Source organism: Plectropomus leopardus, chromosome 19, assembly GCF_026936395.1.
Source record: "Plectropomus leopardus strain MGB_pleo_1.0 chromosome 19, ASM2693639v1, whole genome shotgun sequence".
Lineage (NCBI taxonomy): Eukaryota > Metazoa > Chordata > Actinopteri > Perciformes > Serranidae > Plectropomus > Plectropomus leopardus.
In genome coordinates, this window is record NC_142194.1 from 13,472,018 (window position 1) to 13,498,541 (window position 26,524).

Below are 26,524 nucleotides of genomic sequence, written 5' to 3' on the forward strand. Positions count from 1 at the left end.
TTGACGTACCAGTGGCCCGGTACAGTAATGAGTATTTAAACTAAACCCTAACACCCCTCTCGTCTTCATTGAATCTAATTCTGTGAAGAACACTGCAAGACCCTCTCAAAGCGGTTTTAAGACCATGACTGCTCTTGAGTACAATAACACTGGTTGCCATATGTACAATTTTCGATATTATTATCACTTAACAGATTGAACTCAAACCAACCAAGGGCTACACCCTATTCTGCTTTATTTTTATATCTACTGCGTATCATCTGTCCAATAATTTATGCAGGCACTGAGAAACTCGTTTTTAGGTGTTCAAGCAAAAGTCTTATATGCTGTTTGATTACAACTACTTTTGGAGGTCTAATTTATGTTTTTTTTAAATCAAATTCTTTTTCACCATATAAACATTTTAACATCATAAACACATATGTTTGTTGACAAGGTCAAAAGATGGCTGCGGTCATGTTCTAGTTTCACTTACAGGGCACATTTTACATAGAGGATAGCCTACATGTGTCGCTGCCTTTATGTTACGTACATCCATACGCACATACACAGCATTGTCGTCCCATGTTCCCAGTTGAGTCCAAGGGAAATGTAGAGACTAAAAATATGCACCCTCTTAACCCTCCCACTCACTTACCTAACAGAGTGAATCACTGCTTTATATGAGTGGAACATTTGCAAGTGACCTTGTCACAGAGATCTGACATGCAAAATACCACTCGCGCTGTGGGATTATGTATGCCAACACAGTTGTGACTGTACGGTATATACAGTGTGTGTGCATGCGGTGTGTGTTGTTCTGAGGGTCGTGGACTTTGTTTGTGAATGTTAATGGCTTGAATGCACCTGTGTGTCTCTGCATGTGTCTCACTTGTGTGCGTTTATACTTCATTGAGCCCTCAAGGTGAGTCATGCTTCTCCTTGGGCTCCTTTTGTGATCAAGAGCTGCGTGTCATCTTTATTCTAAACTTGCCACAGAGAGAAACATCTTTACACAGCTAAGACAGTTTTTTTTACCTTAGCATTTTCTAATAAGGTGTTTTTTAAGAGTTTATAAGGTGGTTATTAAATTGATTTATTAACCCATTTATAACTTGCAAGCACATCGAAAAAAACATTCATCGATACAAAACTAGGGAGGTACTTGAATCAAAATATGTTGTTTGAGAATGCACAGAATACGCGGAGATGGGTAAACACAGATACTTTAAAAACATTTTGTAAGTGCTTAAGATGACCATGTACACAAAAAAATGGACGAAAGAAAAATCTCAACTGTAGTCAGTGCTGTCTGTACAAGTTTAACACCTACAGTATGTAATTTCTGCGGTTCCTTAATCAACACAATAACAAAAGACGGACTTTGTTGATGTTGTTAAGTAACGTGGGTTCATTTTCTCCCAAAGAAAATCAATCTGACATGACTAAAGCAGAAATCGTGTTTATGGAAGATGAAATGTATGAAAGGTTTATTCAGTTACATTAGCCAATCACATTAACTTGCTTACTTACCTTTAGCATTAAATGAGTCAGCTACTGTAATGTTGTGTTGCACTGTTATCTGTGGTCAAAACAATCATACAAAAAATGACTTAATGAGCATCTTTTATCGTAACTAATGGTGACGTTACAGTTTTGTTTCCACTCTTGTCTTCTTCTCATTAATGGTGGGTGGCAACTGGCTTTTAAGGTGCATTACCGCCCCCCTCTACAGGGATATGGTGGTTTAATTATATGAAGGATTTATTAAAAATATGTTTAAGATCTAAATCAAGAAAAGTATATCGAGGTAATTATTGTTAGCGTTTTATCGCCCAGCACTAGGATGTAACTTGGTAATGTTGTATATAGCATTTGTATTTGTGTATTTGGGACAGTCAGTGACACAGTTGTAAGACGTAAGGAGGAAACTGGCTGAAAATGGTGAGCAAATGTGGAAATTGCACTATGAGCCACACCTGGCGACGTCTTGTCCTAATGTAATTCATCGTTGTTTCAGTGCAGAGATTAATATGTCCTCTGTCATCATTGGACTTAAATCTTAGAGTTCACTCACCTCCAGCTCTCTGCAGACTCCACAGTCTGTGTCGCCCACGTTTCTTCATCCAGTCTTCAGTAAAATGTGGCCCTTTTGTCCATTTCTTTGCCTTCTCTGCACAAATTACACCATAATTGAGCTGCAATTTGTGTGAAAAGGGTTCCAATTCAAGTTTTTGCTGGATGTGTGCGGTTGCCTAGCAACACAATCGTAATTGTAGTCCACCTGTCGTTCAGTTGTTCAGTATTCATTTTGACTGTCAGGACTGAAATGAAATGTATAGGTGTTGGCGTTTTGTATGGGGTGTCCGTAAATAATCTCCATCTGACTTAATTGCACCCATCATCACTCTGTAAATAGATCCTACGTCGTGATTATTAGAAACACCAATAATATTACTCATATTCCTCCACTGTCTAGTTTTTCCATGTCAGGCTTTATCTGCTGTCGTCTGCTGTCGATGTAATGGAACAGTGATGACAGGTGTTGCAACGAGGGAACTCATCTTGGCCCGAGTGTCTGGAACAATGCCATTTTTAAAAGAGCATATGCCGACACATCCCATTTACAACTGCTGTGCACATAAACGCTAAAGGCCTCGTTCCACCTCTTTAAACATCTGGATTAAACCTTGTCATTCCAGGAAGTTTCCTAGATCGCAGACCAGAAAGCCTGGAGGGGTGTTGGATTTCTCACGTCTTAATTCTTAAAAGCCAGTCTAAACAGAGGACTTGGTTCTCTGAAATGTATTCATGGGCCGCCTTGTAGCTGTGTGTGATTATTATGGATTCAGCAGGCGTTGACTGTATAGAGACAAATGGGCGTGTACAATTAACCCTTTGAAAGCTGAGCACATTGGCTTCATTTCTTTCAAAAAGGAAAGGTTAGTTACAAGTTATGAGCTGCAAGAAAGTTACCTGAAATTTAGCAGAAAAAAAGAAAAATGTTATGAAAAAAGATAAAAGATAAATAAATATATGGATAAAATAAGTAATAATGATGATAATAATAATAATAATAATAATAAATATTGTTTTCTGGATATTTTTCACTTATTCACTGAATCATTTTTTTTCTCTTTTTCTTTTCCTAACTCATTGCAATATGCAGTACATTTCTTTTCAAGTTGCTCATTAGCTTTTTAGCCATGTTTTAAAAAGAAATCAAACCAGTTTACTTAGGTTTCAATGGTTTAAATGCCTGTGAAAGGCACCTGAAAGCAGCACAACAAAACTGATGTTGTTCCAGGTTTCAGGTTAAGGCACAGAAAATAAATAAATAAAAATTGCAATAAGCCTTTTTACTAATATATAAATACAGTTGCAGGAAATCAAGTGCAGCTAAATGTAGAGAAGAGCCATACTGTACTGAGTCCCCTTGAGATAATGTAGGACAGGACAATGATCTACATGCTGACAAGTGGTTTTATCATCCAAATATTGTAATGGAACAAGATGCTTTTTACAAAATTGAACAGAGGTCAGGATGAATAGCTCTCCTGATCTCTATAGATCAGCTGTAAAGTTTGTAATAATTTTACATTTGTATCTTCCTTAAGAAAATCTGATATCTCCCCAACTCTGATAGTGTTTAATTCCAAATAATTTCTTTACACTTCACAGTGCCAAAGTTTTTCTTCCCCTAATTTGTCAGAGCTCAGTAATAAACAAATTCGCCCCCGGTGTGAAACTAGAGCACATCAAGGCGGGCAGCACATCATACAGATGGGGAGAGCAGCTTGGAGGAAACAGCCTGAACGGGCTGCCAGTTTTATAGCTGCCTGTCAGCACAGTATCCACCTGTTTGGACTGTTAACCTTTATCCACTCTGCCACATTGCCAGATTAGCAGTAAGAAGACCTTTGTGGAAACACTGATGACGAATCATATTTAGGTATAATGGCTGTAACTTCTTATTTTATCTAATGACAATTTTACACACTATCTCAGCTATTCTAAATCAAAGCATATAAGGGTGTAAGCATACAGGCTAATAGCTTAGACTACGCGTAGGCAGCCTATACAGTTTTCTGTAGTAACAAGGTAATTGTGTACACTGTGTACTTACATGTGTAGTGCGGGAATTTTCACAAGGTCGTGTCATCTCAAAGTAAACATGGCTGTTGCATACTTGCAGGAAATGATGACGATATGATGATGATGATTTTTGGCCGCTTTTCTTCTCCTGCTTAATGAACTGCAGCAGTTATTCGCTGATATTTGATGAACAATTTTCAATCCGTACATTGCATGATATTCTTTCTTTTTTCTGTTTTTTTGCTGACTTAAAGGGATAGTTCAGGATTTTTGACGTGGAGCTATATGAGTTACTTATGTATGGTCAGCGTGCTCCCGGTTTGTGTACCCCACAGCTCAGCATTACCATACTGTATAGAGGGGTTAAAAAAGGCCAACCTAATAAATACAATGTCAGTCTAAGTGGTCACTGTGTTGAGAGTGTTCTCAACATGAAGTTTTGTTTCAGTCGGCGGCGTAACAGCTTTTCTAACCCAAACAGCTGACCGGTGGCGGATGAGAAATGTAGTGCCAGAGCTGTGTGACGGCGAGGTAAAGCACTGAAAATACTTGACGTCGGCTTTCCAGCTTTTGGGTGCTTTTGCCTCCTGTCTAAAGACGGGGTTCTTTGCAGATGCACTGTCAGGTACTGAAATATGGCACAGATGGATTTAGCATGACTTGGTACTCGGTAGTACCAGTGTAATTCGGTTCGAACCCTTAAAGCACTGAGTTCTGTACTCAGCCCTTAACCCCTTGCACACCAACACAGGCGATTTTACTTACTTTACATGATTGGAGCTCTCAGCTGTCAGTGTGCAGGGCATTTAAAGACAACTTTAAAATAACGTCCCTTCCTCTTTGCAAATGATGTTGTGTACTAATGTGTACTACCAAATAAATTAACACACTCTTTTTTTCAGATAGGACACTACAACTGTGCATTACATCAAGTTTTGGCAGTCAAATCTACCACAAAAACAATGGGTTCAACCAGGGACCAGTAAAGAGCCATATACATGTCAACAAACAAAATTAATGATTCCTCATTTATGTAGGCACCCATGTGGAGACCATTTCAATGTAACTTCAAGTGAGTCCCTTGATAGAGTAGTTTATGAAGTTGACAGGTCATTTCCATGCAGCTGTCTCAGGCCATAAAGCAAAGATGTGGAGAACGCGGTTGGCAGGGAGAGTTGGAAGTGTTACACAGAGAGATGAGACTGACGGGCAGGTGAACTTTTATATGTGAGGTCTTGACTGTGGACACAAATTGTTATTTGGAATCCTTTAACAAGATGCAAATGCAGGATGTCATACCGCTGAATATTTTGGACACTTTCTACTCTGCAGAGTCGTGATAATAGCGCTAAATAGCAGTTTCAGATGCATGAGTTTTAAAAGTAATATTTCTCTCTCTTTTTCTGCATTCTGTGTATTTATAATGCCACAGTGTCAGTTTGGGTTGTAAAGAATCACAGTACTGGGTGTAATTTTTTTGTTTGTTTGTTTTTTAATGGCTCAGTGATTTTTTAGCGCATTACCATGAATAAGAAGTTGTCCACTGTTTACCATGTGTCTTGCTGATTTGTTTATGATTTCAACTTTAAAAGCGGCATCAGGTCAGACAGAGAGAGAGAGAGAGAGTACATAAAGCAGTGTTTATGACCTTTGCTTTATATTCTTGTCCTTGTCTTTCCTTATCGTGGACCAGCAGCCACACAGGCTGATGAGTGCTGGTATTTAAAGAGCTGCAGAGGCCAGATAGCATCACTATTAAGAGGACAGCACAACAGATGCTGTGCTAACAGATAAAGGTAGGCTACTGAGTTTCTCTCACATAGCTTTCTGTATCATAGTTCCATGAAACATGGAGGTCGTACTGCGAGCTCACTGGGATTCATCTCCAACGTCAGAGTCTGTAGACTTAGCTAATGTCTCCCACGTGGATATTACTAACAGTAAGTAACTCATTCCGCTTTACTGTATGTCAGAAATATGTTCTAGAGACGATAGTATTGCGATTTCACACCATACGTGATGATAACTCTTATCCCTTTAATGTCCTCATTAAATCCAGTTTCAGTTAACATGTATTGACATTTCAACACTGACAGAAGTGAACAGTTTCAAACTTACTCCTGCCCCCTGCTATGTGTTAGGTTGTCTGTAAAAATACTTGTGACCCACTAAATTTGTCAATGGAGGACTCAGAAATAGATACAGAACAGTGTAGTTTTTACCTCTTTTTCAGCATTGAAGTGCTGGAAATCTGCAACATACAATTTTGTATAAATGACAGTCTAATCTTGTTAGTAATAGTTGGATTTCAATTACATAATGTAACATACTTTTTATCATTTGTGAATTGGCTTGGGACTTGATGTCACTATTTTGAATGTACGTAGTGATATAATGAATTTGGTATGAGACACTAATTCATTATCAAACCTTGTGCTGATGCTTGTTAAAATCATTTTTACCTCTCAAGTTAACCTATGTTATCAATGATAACATTTCTCTTACTATAGAAAAAAAACATGTCTTTGAGCAGCATTTATCTTTCCATATTAAGATCAACCTTAAATCTCTATGTGATAACTCGACATAATAACACAATCAGAAAAAAACACAGTCTGCTATTATTTTTTGAGACAAAAAAACGAGTGAGTGCTGCCAATTGCTTGCACATCGCAATCAAATCACATTACCATTTTTGTCAATTATAATGCTTGAAAGAACAAGAAAACTGCACATTGTTAATCACTTGGTCTCTCTTTATTTTTAAACATAAATGATTGGATTTTTGAATTTCAGAAAATTGCAGTCAGAGCTGAAGTAGTCATTATAAAAAACAAAATGCATCAGTTCCTTACACCTCAGCATAACATTTGGTACATTACAGATCTAAACAGGCAATTTTGAAGGATGTTATATTAAGTTAAAACGCACTACACCCTGTACTGGTCAACTGCAACACTGGTGAAAATTAAAGGTTAAAATATTACATTGAAAATAGCCGTAGTATCTTTCAGTGAAAGGGTTTTCTCACATCTAAATGTACTGTCAGCTGCAGGTGCAGCAGCTTTCTCTGTGAAGCACCAGCAACTTATGCCATTTGGTCGGCAGCAGAGGACTGGGCTTTTCCCAGCTGCCCACTCAGGTGCCAGACAGGCAGAGAGGCCCTGGCTGTGATACAGAGTACCAGCACAAACCAGCAGCTGCTGGCCAGCCGGCCCGCAACCTGTTAAAAGTCGTTTTGTAATGGGGCTGTCAGGTGCCAGCTCTAGCTGACCACATAAAGATTAGTGAATTGAGCAACTCAGGTGGCTCCAGCAAGACGGAAAGTTTTTACCAAAACTAGTAACATCGGCATGCTGCAAGGTCCTTGACTCGGAAGAAAAACATAATATTTTTTGTCCTATATTTCAAGTGTGGACATCACAAATTGTTTTTACACAAGAGCAAAGTAGGCAGGTATATTCACAAAATTACTATTATCAGACTTGTAGGACTGTTCACAGGTGGAGGTTGGAGCTCACAGACCGAATGAATTACGGTAAAAATTCAGCGGACAACTTCGAAAGGACTGCACCCAAAGAAAATACAGGAGCACATGATTCATGTAAATGTTTAATAAGGTGCTAACACTAATGTTTTAACACAACCCCTTCTCAATTAGAGTCAAACTTGTCATACCAACACAGTGTGCATTGAAACCTTAGTCATTTGCACCTTTTTAGATATTTAAGTGAATCACAAGCTCCAGTATATTCTTTGGGTGCAGTCCTTGCAAAGTGGCCTATTGAATTGTTTATTTCATATTGCTAATCTGAACATTTTACTTATCTTGTGTGGCACCTGGGATCATTGTCTTTTAAAAACTACATGGCCCCTGTACACCACAGGATCTGTAATACTATGCTTTTATAGTACATTTTAAAATGTAAGTTAATATTGCCACATGCACAGAAACTTCACACTGTATGTGCTGGCAAGCTATTTTTATACCTGTTATATGGTTTCGATAAAAGTTTCACATCTAGCAGACACTAAAAGCAATGTGTTAAACATTTCATATATTTGGGGATCATGCGTTTGGTTGTTACCTTAAAGACATCATAGGATTACTTCAACAGCTAACTTGCAATAAACCCAATACATACAAAAAGAAGACAACGCCAATAAAAAATTAAAAAAGGGAAATGTCACAAGAGTGTACAGGACAGCATCAGAAGATGACTAAACTGACTCCTGGTAGTTTTACCTTCCATTTCGTCCCTGAATAGAGGGACCTTGTCGATGCAAACCACAGCCCACACCTCCCTCTGACTGACCCTGTGAGCTGTCGACACATCGATACTGTTCTGAGGTGGCAAAACATTTACTAACAAAGGACTTTGGAGAGAAAGTAAAAGTCTGAGCTCTTATTCAGCTCTATATGACACATTTTTCAGACAGTCGGAGCAGCAGCATATTTCTGCATCAGCCTGGGGCTTGTTTGGGCAGGAAATGATCAAGTTGTCTAATTGCCAACTAATCTGGTAATTTTTTAGAGAAAAAAAGTCATAATTCTCTGTTTCCAGCTTCTTTTATATGAAAACTGAACATTTTTGGATTGTGGACAAAATAATGGAATTTAATTAGTTTTTTTTAACCATTTTTCAAAAAAGTAGTTGATTTATCGAGAAAATAATTAGCACATTTGGAGCCAGTGAAAATAATTGTAAGTTACAGGCTTAGTTTATACCCAGTATTAACATGATTCGTGATCTGAAGTGGATTGACGCATCACCGTCTCCAGTTGATCACTTGTGCTCAAATTTTGTAATTGCCTATGTCACTATGTCCACACTTTCTGCAGTCAAATTAGCAGTTGTGTTGGTACAGCTGGCGAAATCGCTGACAACTGTCTTTTTACATGTACCTTTACACCTGCAGTTGGCTGTTGGCAAATTGTAAATTGACATAATTGACTCTAATAACCATAATGATATTCCTGCAATAAACATGCCTCTGGAGATGACTGCATGTAACTAAATGTGGCCAAAAAATACCTTAAAAAGGTCTTTAAAAACATTAAGTTTACATTTAAGTGTCTGATATTCATAGACACATGATTGGCTTAGAGAGAGATTTGTCTTCCTAACTGATCTGACAATCAACTGAAAATTGAATTTCTTTTTTTGAACCATTGGATGAAAAACAATAACAATTTGAAGACATCAACTTCTGTGCAGAGTGGGGCTGAAAATCTGAATTTTCAAAGAAAGTACAGCTCAGTTTTATTACTCAGTTATGTCAGTAGGAACCGTTATCCAGTCAGCATTATATTTCCCTCAAAACATATTTGCTGTTGCATATTAAAGTGGTTGTACATCAAAATAAAAGGCTTTTTTTTTCTCCTTACACCTGTCTGTGTTGAAACGCTGCTTATTCCATTGTCATCTTCACCAGCAGTCACTTATGTCTCTATCCAGACTACCAGACTGTAGTACAACATCATTCACATAATCATGGTGATGGGCTGCCGCTTTGAAGTCCGTGTTGCTGGTCGGCAGCTGATGAATTCCAGTGAACACATTTCCCAGCCACTTTCATCTCACCGCCAGTCAAATTGAATTTTCAGAAGATTTTTACAAGCGATGGTTTCTGTTTGGTCGGGGTTGCACTTATTCAGCAAGGCGGGAGGATAAAATGTCCAAAACCACGAGGGCTTAATTGATGCTATTATCATGTGAGCGGCACCAAAACAAAGAATTCAGTTAGACTTTGGGTGACATTTCCACATTCGCAGCAGAGCTTGCGTTATAGCTGATTTATGCTGTCAGTCTGCCGCAGTTGCTCAGCCATTACAGTTATTAAGGCGGTGTGCTCACACAAGGAAACATGTCGCTTTGTGTACCCCGGGAATTGGCTTTATTATCTGGTAAATAGAGAGTAGCTGGAACAAGATACTTATCTAGACACTGTACATGTCTGTGTTGTAATGTTGTGATGTGTGTCAGAGATAGGCCATTTTCTCCAGCTAATGCATGTCTCAGAGCTGGGGTTATTCTAGAAAAGACAGGCTGTACTGTCGCCTTAATTTGAGCTGTAGAATGGGATTCCATGTAAAAAAGTGTGTATGCTGACAGTGAACACTAGTGTCAAAGAATGTAGATAAATCCAAGTGATAAGCATCCTGTCTGCTTGTAAAATTGCTCTGTTTGGTTTGCACTATAATGACGGTGCACATAAAATTGCAATTTGAATCACACTAAAGAAAAAGACTCGGCTCTGAATGGAGCCATGCTGCTCTGTTGCCCCCTTGTGGAGACTTTAAAAACATACATTTTGAATGAAATGTCTCACATGGGGACTGTACTGTATCTGCTTCACACGAATTATCAACACTTCTCATTAATGAGCTTTTTCTCTCTTCAGATTTGAAGCGTCCAAAGAGCCCCAACTGGCTGGACAGCAGCCCTCCTCCCAAGAGTCAGGAGGGACAGGGGGGGGAAGAAGAAGAGGAAGATGAGGAGGAGAAGAAGGTGGCGGCAGTGCACAAGGCGAAACGAGAACGCCGTCAAGGCAGCAGCAGTGCCACTATGTGCCAGGTGTGCAACATACAGCTGAACTCCAGCGCCCAGGCCCAGATCCACTACAGAGGGAAGACGCACCAGAGGAGGCTGCGTCGACTGGCAAAGGCTGTCAGCACAGGTAAGGAAGCACCATAGAAATAGAATGAGTAGAACAGACATTCCCATTCAAATTAATGATGCAGGACTGTCAGAGTGGCAGCTATTTTTATATGAACCATTGCCATTGCAAGTGTTGCAGCTGGCTAACTAACATACAACACCTCTTATAGCGAGTGAGTAAACTCTCACAGATGGAGTGCAAAAAATTGTCCAGATACACTATGAGGGCCACAAGGGTGTAGGTTCTGTTTAAACATAACTAACAGGGATTTGGGGGTCCTTAGCTAGACCATCTTGAGCATCAAACACTTAAATTCTTGCATTCTTGTTAATTATTTTTATGCAGCTTTGAGCCTTTTCTGCATCAATTTATAGCGCAGATGTCTCGTGGTTAAAATAAAAGTCCTCCTGTCTTTTTATGTTCTCATAGCGAAATTTCAATGAATTTGGCACACAGGCTTGATTTTGTTCATGGATGAGCCGATTTGATTTTGGTGGTCAAAGATCAAGGTCATGGCGACCTTGACCTTTGTCTTATTTTTGTAAAAGGGATATCTCAGGAGCACTTTGAGGGAATTTCTTCAAATTTGACACAAACATTCACTTGGACTCAACAATGAGCTGATTAGAATTTAGAATTTGGTGTTTAAAGGTCAAGGTCACTGTGACCTTGCATCCGTCTAATTCTCGTAGAGGTAGATTCCTCAAATGAGAATGAACTGAAAAAAATTTGACAGTCCAAGATTGAAGGTGAAGGTCACTGTGACCTCATAAAAATGTTTTTGGCCATAATTCGAGAATTGTGGGTGCACACCTCAGAACTGTGCTGGTTGTATAGATCTTCTGTGCTGCCAGTGGGGCAAAATGTGTGTGAGGCATCCATGTTTTTACAGACATGGATGTTAACTCTAAGTGCAATTTCAGTGTTGCGCGGTGGCATACAACTGTGTTGTGGTATATCTTTATTATTTTTATTGCTTTTTGCCATTAAACGTGAAAGGGGGAGAGATATGGGGATGACATGCAGCAACAGACCGCAGTTTGGCATTGAACCTTAATCTGCTGCAGCCAGGAAGGAGTTCTGTACATAGGGTGTCAGCTCTATAGGGTGAGCTGCTCGGCCTAGGGTAGCACGTCTTTATTGGGAAACACTAAAACAATCTGATGATTGCTTGTTCGCATCGCATCAAATTAAGAAGAGGTGTACACCTCTGTGTAAACAGTCCGACTTGTGGCCTATCGCAAACTCACCAAGATAAGGTTTTTGAAGCAACGACCAAATGAGCAGTGGAGTTGCATGTCTTCAAATAAACAGTCTGTTACTTTTAAAATATTGCTATACTTTTTAAGACACATTAAGACAACTTACAGAGGTAGACAGAGGCCAGGTAGTCCCAAATGAATGGACATTTTGACGTTTTCTAGCAGGAAAAGGTTAAGTGCAACTAGTAACGTTAATTGCTCCATTACATTTGAGTCTCATACATTTTTCCTCTTGCCTGTAGTGCTAAACTAAATAGTTTTGGTTTGAGTCGCTGAGTGTTGGAGTAGTTTGGCAAAAATAACATTTTTTTGCACTTTGAGCACCACAAGCCGAGTGTCATCTAATTCCATTTTATATGAGACAAGACAGACATCTCTACGGCCGATAACTAACAGCTAAATAGCGTTACAGGGAAGAGGAAAATATGTATTTCTGATTTTGGGATAAACTGTCCCTTTAAATCTCATACATTGTGACCTTATGTAATATAGTGTCTGAAAATGGCAATGTACCACCTATTTCAAGAGAGGAACAACATATAGTCCCTCACCAACACTGACTGAAAGACTCATAAACTGCCTCAAAATGACCACAGTTTAATCAACAACTCTTACAGGCTGAACAAAAACAGAACATTATGAACTTCCTCAAATTGTTATTTACTGCTGGGATGTTGTGTTGTAAGAGCTTCTGTTATTTTGTCATCTGCAGTGTTTTAATAAATCTTTCCCCTACAGAGAGTCTGTTTACAAGTGCTAGAAACATATGCTGTTTTGTTGCTGAGTCTTCTCCGTTCTGGAGTTTGATATCAAGAAAAATTGCCCACAATGTGAGTGAATGTGTCAGTGCAGGTACTGAGTCTGGCTTAGCAATGGCATTTCTGTCAATAGTTTAATTTTGCTACTCTTCATTAGGGTTGCAATGGTAAGAGATTTTCACTATATGATAACCCATCTCCAAAAATATTTCAGTTTTGGGTTCCAGTCTACACGGTTATTATTGTCATTATCAGTGTGACCCTTAAGCTTTTAAAACCTGAACAACTTGGCTTGATTTCTTTCAAAACATGGAAGGATGGCAATGAACAATGGAAAGAAAAGACCAAAACACTTGCAAGAAAAAAAAAGGAAATGACCTGGATGATTTATATATGTATATATACCTGGATAAAGTGCTTAAACATGTTTAATAATAGCCTTGAGGCAGTTTTCCCAAATTTGGCTCATGAATGAACTGGTTAGACTCTGGTAGTCGAAGGTGAAAGGTCAAGGTGATAGTGACCTCATAAAACATATTTTTGGCCATAACTCAAGAATTCATATGATCAAATTTCACACTAATGTCAAATAGGATCTAATGATGAAGTTCTGACATTTCATATCTAATAAATTAAATGTCTGCTGTGACATCATAATGTTCTGCAAAAACACTTCTCTGGACGTTACACAACGTCATAAGTCAGGAACAAAAGGGGAGATATTTGGTCAGATACTGAACTGATGACACTAATCTTGGGTCACTAACTTTTCTAGTCTGACTCTTACACTGCTATGGGTTTTCTCCTGTACCAGACACACGATTTTCTGACTAAAAGCTGCATATAAAAAACTTTAGAGCCATTGCAACCTGTCAGAAAGGAATGGACACTTTTGAAAATACAGGCTTTCCAGTAGAATTTATCTTGTTTTGTGTTTTTGTCAAAAACAAAGGTGGTGAAATAGTTCAGCAGACTTGGGAACTGTAGCATAGTACCTAATACACCTTGTTTAGTGAGGTGTTTTTACATATTATGACTTGTAGTACACTCTCTCTGTCACGATCTTGCAAATGTTCACATCTGCAAACCATGACGAGCTGTTATGCATTCAGTATTTATTTACTATTCCAGAAGAGCCCCTCGCTATTTCCAAGAATTTTCTGCACACCTGTTTTGACGAGGGCCATTAATCACCTTCACTCACCACCACCTGTGTCACTCTGCCACGCTGACCCGCTTGATCAATCAGCACTCGGAAAAAAAAAGCCTCCAATGAACAACTGGCCAATAAGATGTGACATTTTAATGTTGATTTATGAGGCTGTCTCTCTTTGTTGGCTTACTGCACATATTTAGCAGTTCCAATCTAACACAGTGCATGGATTCAAATTAATTGTATATCCATTGTTTAATATCTCCTTCACTTCAACCTCATTTTGTTATCATCAGATTGTTATTGACTTTTTCTGTGTCAGATAATAGCCTTTGCAGATCATCATTCATACTTAAAAGTGTGAGACTGATCCAGAGCAGACTCTGTGTGTGTGTGTGTGTGTGTGTGTGTGTGTGTGTGTGTGTGTGTGTGTGTGTGTGTGTGTGTGTGTGTGTGTGCGTGGTCCCCATTTTTTGGTTGTATGTAGCTATTGTATTTTTGACTTTGCAGTATTTTAAATGATCAAATCAATGATAGTTAGCATGCTGACTCACCGGCCCCATTTACACCTGGTATGACATGTGATCTGTATTTGACAACATTATCTGGAGATCCGATCCACAGGCCTTTGCCTTTACACCTGGTTTAAAAATCTGTTCTCGTCATCTCGTTTTGGCTCTCATGGTGATCAGATCTCAATATATTTAAGTTTTTATATCAACTCTGAGTACTGTTTCAACTTTATTTTGTCACTTTCCCCTTGTACAGTAAATGCAGTATGTACTCAAAACCTACTCAGATTTATGGAACTGGGTCACAGCTTATGTCTGATAGTGGATAGCTGTCGCCCGCCATTTAGACTGCGTTGGCATATTTATTTGACTGAAGAGATTTATTATCTAGAGAACCATATGAGTGTCTTAAAGTACCACAACAGTCTGAGAAAGTATGAAAGTGACCCCCATTCTGCTCCAGTTTGCTGCCAAGGAGCGATTTGTTCTGTCAGATAAAATGCCGCCCTTACGAACACATTACTCTAAAAACAAGGTGAAAATTGTACAGGAAATACTTCTCTACTACAATGAACACAGGGATTTCCAACTTGGATTGTTTGTGGGCCACTTTTGCAAATTGTCAGGAGGCCGGGGGCCAATTTCAGCAGCCCAATACATGTTTCTAGGATTTTAGGACTTATCTAGAATTTTAGGACATTTCAAGGATTTTAGGATGTTTCTAGTATTTTAGGACATTTCTAGAATTTTAAGACATTTCAAGGATTTTAGGATGTTTCTATTATTTGAGGACATTTCAAAGATTTTAGGATGTTTCTAGTATTTTAGGACATTACTAGGATTTTAGGACATTTCTAGAATTTTAAGACATTTCAAGAATTTTTGGATGTTTCTAGGATTTTAGGATATTTCAATGGTAATTTAGTACATTAAGAGAATTTTAGGACATTTCTAGGAATTTAGGACATTTCTAGGATTTTAGGATATTTCTATTATTTTTTAATGTTTCTTGGATTTTAGGATGCTTCTAGTATTTCAGGATCTTTCTATGATTTCAGGACATTTCTAGGATTTTAGGACATTTCTCAGATTTTAGGACATTTCTCAGATTTTAGGACTGCATGCTTTTCATAGTGTGTACATGTTGCAGCATCAACAGCGTCAGCGCTGACAGAGTTTAAATACCCGACCTGCTGCAGGCAACCATGCTATCTCATCCAATAACTGATAGTTAAGATGAGACTCGCTCATGGGCGGCTTGTGTCTGTCCCTCAGGGTATAGGGCCACAGATTGATTTCACACCTGGCATGAACCGGTTAATGGACCCTCTAGTGTTTGACCCCTTTTGTTAGGTTGTTGTGAAATTCACAATACCACATTTAAACAACAACCCCTAAAAATACATGTGAAGACTGAAAAAAGCCTGTAAAAACTGCCTGATTTCTTGGCACTGTCCTGTGCTCCCTTTTTATATTTAAACCTGCAATTTATGTTTTTTTCAAAATTGATAATCTAACAATTTTCAGCTCGAGTAAGTGATATAGTTTGGTTCGTGAAATATCAGAAAATAATGAAAAATGTCCATCATAGGTTTCTCGGGTTCCAAGTTGACATCTTTAAACATTTTGTTATGTCTGACCAACTGACCAACACTCAAAGATGTTCAGTTTATCACAAGGTAGAGCAAAGCAAGAAATCTTTTTTCAGAAGCTGACTCTCAAACTTCTGAGAGTGTTTGTCATCACTGCTTAAAAAATGATCAATCAAGTATTTAGTTTTTATTTGATTGAGTAAGCCATCAATTTATGAATCATTTTAGTGTCTTTGCCTTTTGTAAATATCTTTTTTTATGCCACCTAGGCTGGTGGCATTATGTGTTTTGGGTTGCCCTTCTAAATGTCTCAAGAATGCCCTGAGGGAGTTTACTCAAATTTTGCAAAAACGTCGACTTGGACTCAAGAATTAACCAATTAGATTTTGGTGGTCAAAGGTCAAGGTCACTGTGACCTCACAAAACATGTTTTTGGCCAAAATTCAAAAAAATGTTGTGTTATTTATGACAAAATTTAACACAAAAGATGCCGTGATGAAGTTATGACATTTTATATCCAAAGGTCAACTTCACTGTTTTCTGGCCATTACTTAATGCCATAACACTAATCTTGGGTGAATTTTGTTGATAACTTCTGTTATCAGTGAACCTATTAACAACTTAACCAACATAAACCACCTTTGAGTTAACTTTAGGATTTCTTTTCATATGGAGCACTAAGCATCCCTTACTATGGTAAATGATATATCATTTTGAAAAAAACATCATGAGTCATCCTGAATTCAGCAACAGTTTTCAGGCAGAAAACGGCAGCCAAGCTCTGTTAAACCTTTGCAAACAGAAACGAAGATTCCTACACACAAATGCCAGGTTTGATACAATGTCTTACAAGCCATTCTCTCTATTGCCTGTTTCAAAGTAGAGAGATAAAGGAGGACGAGTCAAGTCAATTAAGGTGACTGTTAGTATAATTCAGTCTGTGCTGCGATGAAACCATCCTAATAATACCCAGTCCCTCCCCACAGCTGAACTAGCATTCCCTTTATTTAGCCGCATGAAGTGATTGCTCAAATGAAAAGAGATTTTAATAGGGTGCTTCTCACTGGGGGCCTTTTGAAAAGGGAACGGACCAAAGCAGCTTCCACTTCCTACACTCTGCACAAAGCTTCTGGACTGCTGTGGAGATGTCTCAGTTCAGTATTTTATTCAGTGTTTTTCAAATTTATTACTATAATGTGTGTTTGTGTCATGCATAGAAAACAGGGATAAACCAGTTGTGAAATTCTGAGCCGATACTGTTTAAAATAACAATTTGGCCAATGGCAGACACCGATACCAGTGTTTGTTTGTTTTTTTTTGTTGTGATTTATTCCCCCTTTTATGCCACGAAAAAAATAAATCTTTAATATAAAATAAATCTTTATTCACTGAACTAACTGAACTGTTTTAAAGTCGCTTCGTCCTTCATATATATAATGAAGTAATGAAGGACAGAGCAACTTTCAAACAAATATATATATGTATATGTAGGGCATCCAAACTTGTACTGACCTGTTTTTGCAGAAATGGACATTTAAGCCATTTTTGAAACCCCTCTCTCTACATTATTGGGAAATGCACATCCACAAGCAAGTGGTCGTGGCTCGACCATCAGATAGCACAATTTTAGAACTTACATCATGAGCTTTGGCTATGCATCTATGACTTACTCATACTGTGGGAATTGGAATTAAAGAACAAGATTTCATAAATGGGCTCAACACTTACAGTGTGTGCCCAGCTTTAATGATGACTTTATGTAGTAATGAATAATAGAAATGCCTTTTAAAGTTAAGGGAGGGTTCTTGAAGAAATAAGTCAAAGGCAGCTGGTTTTTCTGAGGAGTCCTGTACAGTGATTGTTTTTAATACATCTACAGAAATTTAGAACACAAAAATTTGCCCTTAATTTCTGCATTTTCCTGCAAGATCCATGAAATGGCCAACCTGAATGTCATGCTAACATATTTTAAAACACTGTCATGAAGACTGCTCCTCTCTATGCTTGCTGCTTTTGCACGCATATTTATGTTGCCTTGAAGGAGGTATAGCCTTTAAAGATAAAGATGGGGAGCAAAAGTTTCTTGTGCAGAGATAACACCACAAATTACACGAACAAGACCGTAACATCATTGCCTGCAGGCTTACTCTGCAAGACGTGCACTGATATGTATCTTTAGCTATTTTTAGGGATGTATATGCTGTATATGCACCACTACACCTCTGGCTGAAAATCCAAGTTTCAAAGTATTGTGACTGTACTTGGATTCCCATGTCTGGTTTGATTTGGTCTTCTAAATTAACATTGTTCAAATACATACCCTAAATTCAACCTTAAAAACCTTCAAAATAATGCTGCTCGGAGAGGTGACCTACATCATTTCCTGTTATAACAATCCTTTGTAACAATCTTTCCACTGAAAGATAAAATGAAGCTTATCTTCTTTCTGGAACAAAACTTCCCCTCACTAATGGAAAATCTCTAAATTTCTCAGATTGAGCTCTGCTGCAGATTGACTCAGCCTATTGCTTTTCTGAAGGTTAAATTGTTTCTTCACCTGTATACCAAAATACAGTAAATGCATCACAAAATGACCATAAAGGCGACATGTCTGCAGGCAAATATGCACACACAGACACGCACACGCATGCTGAAAAACACTGTGAGCTATGAAATAGGACATTTATCTGCTGGAGTTTTTGTGCTGCTTGGCCTCATTTCATACTGCAGAGGCTGCTTAGCAAAAGCAGCCATTTTTAAGATGTCACTTGATCTGTCATCGACGGCCATTCTGCACAGTCTGGAGGCCTGAAGGAAGGAGCGGAGCTGGAGACAGAGAGGTGGAATAACGGGGGTGATGTTGGCTCCCTCACCATTTCCAATATTTTTTTTTCTTTGGCTCAGTGGTTGGCAGATATGGCACCAAAACTCTGAGGAACTGGTAGTGTTGAAGCAGACACCTGTTTTGCAGTATTTCCAATGGTTGTCTCATCTGCAGGTCAGTGAGGTCTCAGAAATCACCCAAGGAGCTTTGGCTGGATTTTAGACCCCAGAAAACCCCAAGTAAATGACTCCTTTTTGGTATTCTAGATGGCAGTGCATTTGGGATGTGTTTGTGAAAGGTATGCATGCTAATAGCAGCATGACATCTGTATCAGTAGATATTAAGTTTAAAATGTAATATCGGAATCAGCCAGCATGCTGATTTCTGCCAATATCACAAATTTATCATTTTATTCTAATTGACAAAGTGAGTGTACAACATATCAACTCTTAAGTTTTTCTTATTTTAAACACTGAATAGCATAATATGTTAGTTCCACTACAGAAGAGATTTGATCACTAAAATTATGTGGGAAAAAGTGTATATCTAGCAGTATTGGTTATTAGCCAAACCAGTTGTTATATATCCGCATTTTGAATATCAGCCATCCAGGTGGCGAGACTGTTTCACCAGGAAAACATGGTGGCCCCTAGGTAGCCCTGTGAGTAAGTACCTTTGTTTTCAGCTGTAAAGCCCCTTTAAATTAAAGTACTGGATACCTTGAAACATACCTTAAAAATAAGACATTTTTTAACATGATCCCTGAAAAAGCATTTGAATATAACTAAGAGAAGAACAAAGAGATACATTATTTTACGACATGTCAAATGTCTTAAGTGAGGAAGCCAAGAACACCTGGGATTGCAATCATTTTCCAATGCCGTATGAGTGGTATGAGCCCAAAGCACTAATGGTTTGGTAAACACCAGCAAATAGTCAGCACCAGGATGTTTCGTTAACCTGAAAAACACTCACACCAGAGCAGTGACAGTCATTAGTATAATGCTCTGAGCTCTGTAGATTTTCCTGCTTTTTGTCCTTTTGCCAGTCACATGCCTAAACAATATTAATAACCAGTTAATTAATAATAAGTTAATTTTAGGCCCTGGTAGCATGTTTGCTCCATATACAGATTTGCACAATTCTTTTGCAACAGATGGTCATGGATACAACAATTTCATACTTGAAAATAAAAATAAGTGCTTCTAATAGTACTTCAGAGTCCTTGAATTTGACTTGCCCCTTTCTGTGCAAACCCCAATTTTTGAATAGGTCTACCCAATAAGATTTTTGCAACATAAAATAAGTACACATCAGTATTTATCTACTTTTCTTACATCTGTTAAGGAAGAACAGTTATTATAAAAGCTATACTATGTATATGCAATGAGCTAAGATATTGTGAGAAATATTTTTGCAGGATTAATTAAGTGAGACTGAAGAGGCTTTGTACTATAAGTAATTTCTGTCTCTGTGTCCCTTTACCAAGTCACTAAGGTTTTTCCAGTCATCAAGCCTACAGAGTCCATATAAATATATAGCAGTATGTATAGCCAGTGTTTAGTAGGTCCTCAGCTAGATGAAAGCATGCTGCGTGTAGCCGACACACAACTGTTATGCTCGAGGCGTTCTCCCTGCACTTTCATTTGAATGCAGCAGCCTGAAATCAAGTGTATAACTGTCAGGCCTTGTCAGTGTTGTGTTTCCACACCACACTTATTCAAGTGGACAAGGAGCCAGCAAGGAGCACACAGGGCAGACACAAGCAGCGTGCATGTGTGTGTCTGTATCTGTGTGTGTGTCTGTATTTGTGCGTGTCTGTGTGTGTTGACAGCGCTTGTGTATGACATTTGAGGCCAGGGTTTCAGGGCAGAGACTGTGCGAAATAATTGTGTTTATTTGAAGTGATTATAGTGACTGTGGAATGAATAACAATGCACTGAAGGCCTGCCCTCCCCAGTGGTGTGTACACGCCTCTATAAAAGCCCTCTGGAATGAGTCAAGTTTTCAGATGCACTGAAACTCTTCAGCAACTTAATGCACAAAGCAGTGAATCTTACGGTACTTCTAATATTTAAGAACAATGTCCATTATGGAAATAGCCACTTAATCTGAGAGTCATAAGAGGTTAATAGAAATACTCAGATTTCATAAGTAAAGGCCTTTACTTTTTCCTGATTATGTATAGAGTGCGTTTAGGCCGTTGCAGAGGTTAGCGTGCTAAGTTAGCTAATGTTAGGCTTTAAATCAGGCATGTCAAAAGTCTGGCCCATGGTTTGTCTTTCAAAATTTACTTTATGTGGCCCACCACATGGGTTAATAAAACAAGATAACTTTTCTTTTTTTTCAGTGAATTTTAGCGTATCATTTCAAAGCACTATCCATTTAGAGGTGATGAAATTTTTTTATGTTTTGTGAGGTAAATGGCTTGCCTTTTATTTTAGCTTCTGTTGGCTTTAATGACAGCCACCTGTTGGCCAGCGTTGCTGTGGAAACACAGTAGCCACCCTCTGTTGCTAGGTGGCCCCGTTGGGTAAGCAGCTTTATTTTGAGCTAAAAAACCCTTTTAGCAGTACAATTTCAGCATTAGTAGCTGTGCTGACACTGCTAAGGATGCCAAGAGAGCTAATAGAGCATAGTAATAACGTGTAACTGATTGACGGTTAATCCTTGACATTCCTAGTCAGCACTTTAACCAGCAATCTTAATCAGCAAAATAACATTTAATTAGTTGGAATAGCTGTAAAACTGATTTTATGTTGTAAAAGTACAGTATTTATTTTCTAAATATGGTAATTGGTAAGTGTAATGCAGTATAATATAAGAATTATATTACTTGAAAGAATATAGTTGCTTAATTTCTGCTGATAATGCCAAGACCATTGCTGTGCTTAATGCATTGCAACTCAAAAAGCCATTTAAGGTAAATATCAGACAAAAAAAGAAAAACAGAGCTAGGAATCAAACTCGTCTCTGCAGTGTGTCAATACAGTAATCATCCACAGATTAGTCAGGAAAATGAGCGAGCTATTAGGTGAACAATAATCTCTCCCACCTGCTCATTAAAATAAACACTCTCCTTGAGCTGAACGCTGTCGGTTGCTTGATCTCAAATAGTTTAAATTAGCGTTGAGTGGGGAAAGAGCTGCACTATCAATATGCTAAGCTTCCATGATTTATGTAACTGGTTACAGAGTGATAACCCTCTACGGCAGGAAGACATTTGAAAACTTTTTGATAAGGCATCCATAAAATTATACATTATTCTCCTAATACTTAGTTCTATGCGTTTTTTTTCACCTTGCTCTTTGCCAAATGCTTTTCATATGATATAAATAGTAAATAGATAATATTCTTGTTTCAATACGTAACTTATTCTTCCAGGATTTTGAATTTGTGGTGTCTGTAGAGTGATGAGACCTACAACGGTGCATCTGTTCTCCCTCACTGTCAACAATGAAGCCTGTCTGTCTTAGAAAATGTAAACACACACCTTTTAACTAAATGCGCAGCATACTAAACCACATTCACTGATAAAGGCTGTCAAAGACAACAATATTTAAAACCATTACCTACTAATGCATGCACTGTGCATTAATCCACTTGGACTCAATAATGTTTTGTTTTTTACCATATTTCCATTTTTCATTGACTAATTGTAACAAAACTGAATAAAAAATTGGATATGGATATAATTATGATTACATTTTATATCCAAAAGGTCAAAGGTCAGCTTAACTGTGACATCATAATGTGTGACAAAAAAACCCCCCACATTTTTCTGGCCATTAAGGAACATCATAACTCTGAAACAGAAGGGGAGACATTTCCTCTGATGTTGAACTGGTGACACTAATCGTGGGTGTTCACCTTGAAACTGTGATTGTATAGATCTTCTGTGTTGAGAATGTGTGTGAAGCCTCGATGTTTTCACAGACATGGATGTAAACTGTAAGTGTAACTTTACAGGTTTAAAGAGACATACAACCTTGATGCGGTAACTTTAGGTATTACATTATATTTGTCAGATAGCCCACATGAAATTCAAAGTCATTTATGTTTATGTCCAAACCACTTTCCCCCAACAATTAGCTCTAACTCCACCACTTTGCATGCATATGTCTGTAGGAGTAAGGTTTTTAAATTCTTGTTGGGACAGAGGGGTAAAACATGTATGAGTGTGTTGCATTTCCCCTGTATAATGTATATGTATATGATTCCCAATTTGGCTCAAGTCCAGCACTGAAGTTTCTGCATATGTTACAGCTCCTTTTATGTCAGTATAGGTTGCTAACATTAAGGACCGATCACACCTAGGTGCGTTGACAGCAAAGCGTCGCCAGCGAAGCGTCGCCAGCAACACCATTGTTTCCCTATGGTACGATGCGGCTGTTGGGTGCCCCTCTCTTGCTGCTGCACGTGTTATTCTAGTAGTTTTTAGGCCTGCATAAAAGTTATTATAATATTTTCAGCTTTCCAGCTCAAGGCACAGACATGTATGGATCTCCTCTGGTAGCACTGATTTAAAAAAAAAAAAAAAAAATGATGAGTGGCCACAGTATAATAAGGCGTGGCCACAAGATAGTAAAATGTCACCAGAGGGGCTCCGTAGAGTCAGACTGCTTGTCAATGTCACATTGGGCCACATGCACGCAGTCCAGCTCTACAGGCACTCCCAGCTGTTTTTCTAGATGCGCTTCTGAGGCTTTTTTGGAGCAGTCACGGCTGGTGCAGTGCGTCTCGGTGTGATCAGCCCCTTAGCCTACAGAGCACTGCTAATGGTCTGGTAATAAGGCAGTGCTCTTTTTTATTTGATGACCTAAGTTGAGAACAAATCGTGAGCAACCTGATAACGCAAAAAGCTGTTTATAGCCCATATAAGAGAAATTTAAGAGTTGTTATATAACATAGAAGTTTTCGACCTTACTCAAAGATATGAGAGGGTTAAGCTTCAAAACAACAAAACTGAGGCATATGTAGGAAAATCATGGAACACACTTAATTTAAATATTTCTCTGCTGTTTAGTCAAGCTGCTTTTTAATTATGATAGTGATTATATCAGTCACACTGAACTTGTGGTGGAAAAAATAATTACTTTGTGCTGCATGAGTGACTCTGATGTTTCGATTGAAACCTCTGCACACTCAGCCTATTGGAAAGGTAAATAGGCTTGTGGAAATAATGCTCTGATCAAAAAAGACCTTGCAATCATCCATCACAATCCTTGGAGAACGGCATGTGATGTAAACATATATGGTGAATTGTATAAATGTGGATTGACAGCTTTTAAATGAAGGCTTACACATTTTGGCACGATGTGATTCCAATTCTTCCATAATGGGTTAATTTTTTTTAGTCGCAGGCAATCCCAGCAGACATTCATGTCTTTAAGAGGCTGTATCGGGCTGAGTTTTACAGGTAGAGTGATGATACTGGTAACATGTGAAACTAGAAGTCTCCCACTTTACGCTAGTCCCATTAAGTTTTGGGCAAAAACCATGCAGATTTTTGCATGCATAAATGTCTTATTTTCTCCTATTTTATTTGAATATTTCTACATATTGGGGTCCCTAAACAGTCTTGAAATTGCTACCATCTACAAGCTGAGCATACAGATGCAACTAATCAGACTGATGTCAGGCAAAGCCCTATTTTGGAATGCATGAATCGCCACAGGCTGGTGGATGAAACTAAATCAAAGAAGTTAACTAAATAGGTGACAGCTGACTGCAGATGAGTCAACATCAGTCAACAATATTGTCATTTAATATTCAATAAAGACAGCCTGGTAGGGTGCCCACTAGCTCACCTAGTAGAGCGGGCACCCCATGTAAAGGGACTGTGTCCTTGTGGCAGCTGCTGTGGCTTTGAATGTCATCCCCTGTTTTTCCCCCTTTCACACTGAATCTGTCCTGTCTAAGACAGGACAAAACAAAAAGCCCAAAGAATAGATAGAAGTTTGACGTTGCTGTAAGCGCTGCCTTGCAGTACTTGCACTGTGTAGTGTTTCCTTTTGTTTTATTTTCTCTGTGGTTAAGCCAGCCAAACTCGATTACAGATTAATTGGCTTTGCTTCTAAACAACTGCTTCTCTTGGTGTCGTCTTCATGGATCTGCTCCCACATGAGTGAAGTGTGGCGGGGAAAGGTGGCAGCTGTTATCGGTGACAAAAACAGCAAACTACAAATGACTTACGTCATCATCCAGTCACAGTAATTATGCCAACAAATACATCTGTTGTGGTCTCGACCGGTCCACTATGTCTGAGATCGAGACAAGACAGAGTCAACATGCATTGGATTCCGAGAAGAGACCCCCTAAAAGTGGTCTCGAGAGCAGTCTTTCACTACAACACTATTCATTTTCAGTTATTAATCAGGATTTAAAATATAAATATTATTATAAATATTATATTAAAATATAATTGGCTGAAAGCGCTATTTTAAATGTTTCCTCTTTGTGGCCATGATGCTGATAATTTGGGGGAACAATGTAGCACAGCTGCATTTTGAGCAAATAGTAACAGTTTGATAAATGATGCCTATTGTGGTGAAGTAAAGGAAAAGGAAGGAAATTACATCTGAATGTCCTTAAGGGAGCAGGCAGGTGTGAACTCTGAATAGAAAATGGTGCTGGGAATAAGAAAAAGAAGGGGGAGAGAGGTGGGATGTTCATGTTGTTGATAGCCAGTCCTCTGCCAGCTCTCTCGCTCTCTTCCTCACTCACTCGCGCTCTCTTACATACTCATGCACACACAAGAATACACACTTGCTCCTCAGACTATCACACTCTCAGCTTCCTCTTCCCTCTCCGCTGCCTCTCAGTCCGCCTCGCTGTTTCTCTCCCCCGCCTCATAAAGGGCAGCGTGATCAGCAGAGCAAGGGGCTTTTAATTGAGGCACATATGTATCGTTCTTGAGCTGCGGCAGTTTGGATCACAGCCAAGATGTGTCGCTGACTGAGAAAGGATTTCAGTTAGAGAGCCAAAGTGGAGGAAAGATAGACACGGAGAAGGTTATCAGCGAGGAGGCACTTTGTTGGTTTTTGTTGAACTTCTCTGATGGGAGATAAACTGGCAGGAGACGCCTGAGTCAGAGAAGCAAGCAGAGAAATCACAAAACACGTGGAGATGCTGTTTGGTAAGACCATTTGTTTACTCTTACACTATGTGTCACTTATTTATGGGAATGCCTCACAAGTAGCTTAGGTTTTATTTGTCTTGAGATGTGTTGTTTTTGTGGAATCCATCTACCTAAATGCATGTAAGTTCTCCCCTGTCAAACAACAATGACTTCACATCATTGCTCAAGGGCAGGCTCAGTCTCCTGCCTACCATCTGCCCTCCTTCAGTTCCTCTGCATCTAAAATGAGTCCCTCGCCTCTTTGTTTTTCTAATTGACCCCTTTTGATGAAGCCAAGTGTGGAGTTCAGACCAATACAACACCGTCGCTCCCAGATGTGTCAAGTCATTTTAAAGCCACACAAGAACAGCGCTGATATCACTGCGCAGATTGCTGGCAATTATGTCTTTGCTTCCCGAGGGAAATATGCCCAGATTAGCTCGCATAATTGAAGCCTGTTAAAGATAAAGGCAGTGTGGGGATTTTTATTCATTTATGTTTATGTTTTTTTTTGCAGCTAAGGGAGGAAAATACTGATTGCATTTAGGTTTTAAAATTTATAACCA

At 38.7% G+C, this 26,524-nt stretch overlaps 1 protein-coding gene across 2 annotated transcripts in view; it reads left to right on the forward strand.

Moving 5' to 3' along the window:
- The window catches only part of LOC121958382 (zinc finger protein 385B-like), an 83,391-nt gene that overhangs the window by 22,072 nt on the left and 34,795 nt on the right, over positions 1-26,524 (forward strand). Inside the window, exon 2 of one of the 2 annotated variants that reach the window (XM_042507275.2) lies at positions 10,480-10,755. In XM_042507275.2, coding sequence (XP_042363209.2) covers positions 10,480-10,755 — 276 coding nt within the window. Of the gene's footprint in view, positions 1-10,479; positions 10,756-25,612; positions 25,977-26,524 lie in introns of those variants that run through there. The other variant, XM_042507276.2, reaches the window with a different exon arrangement.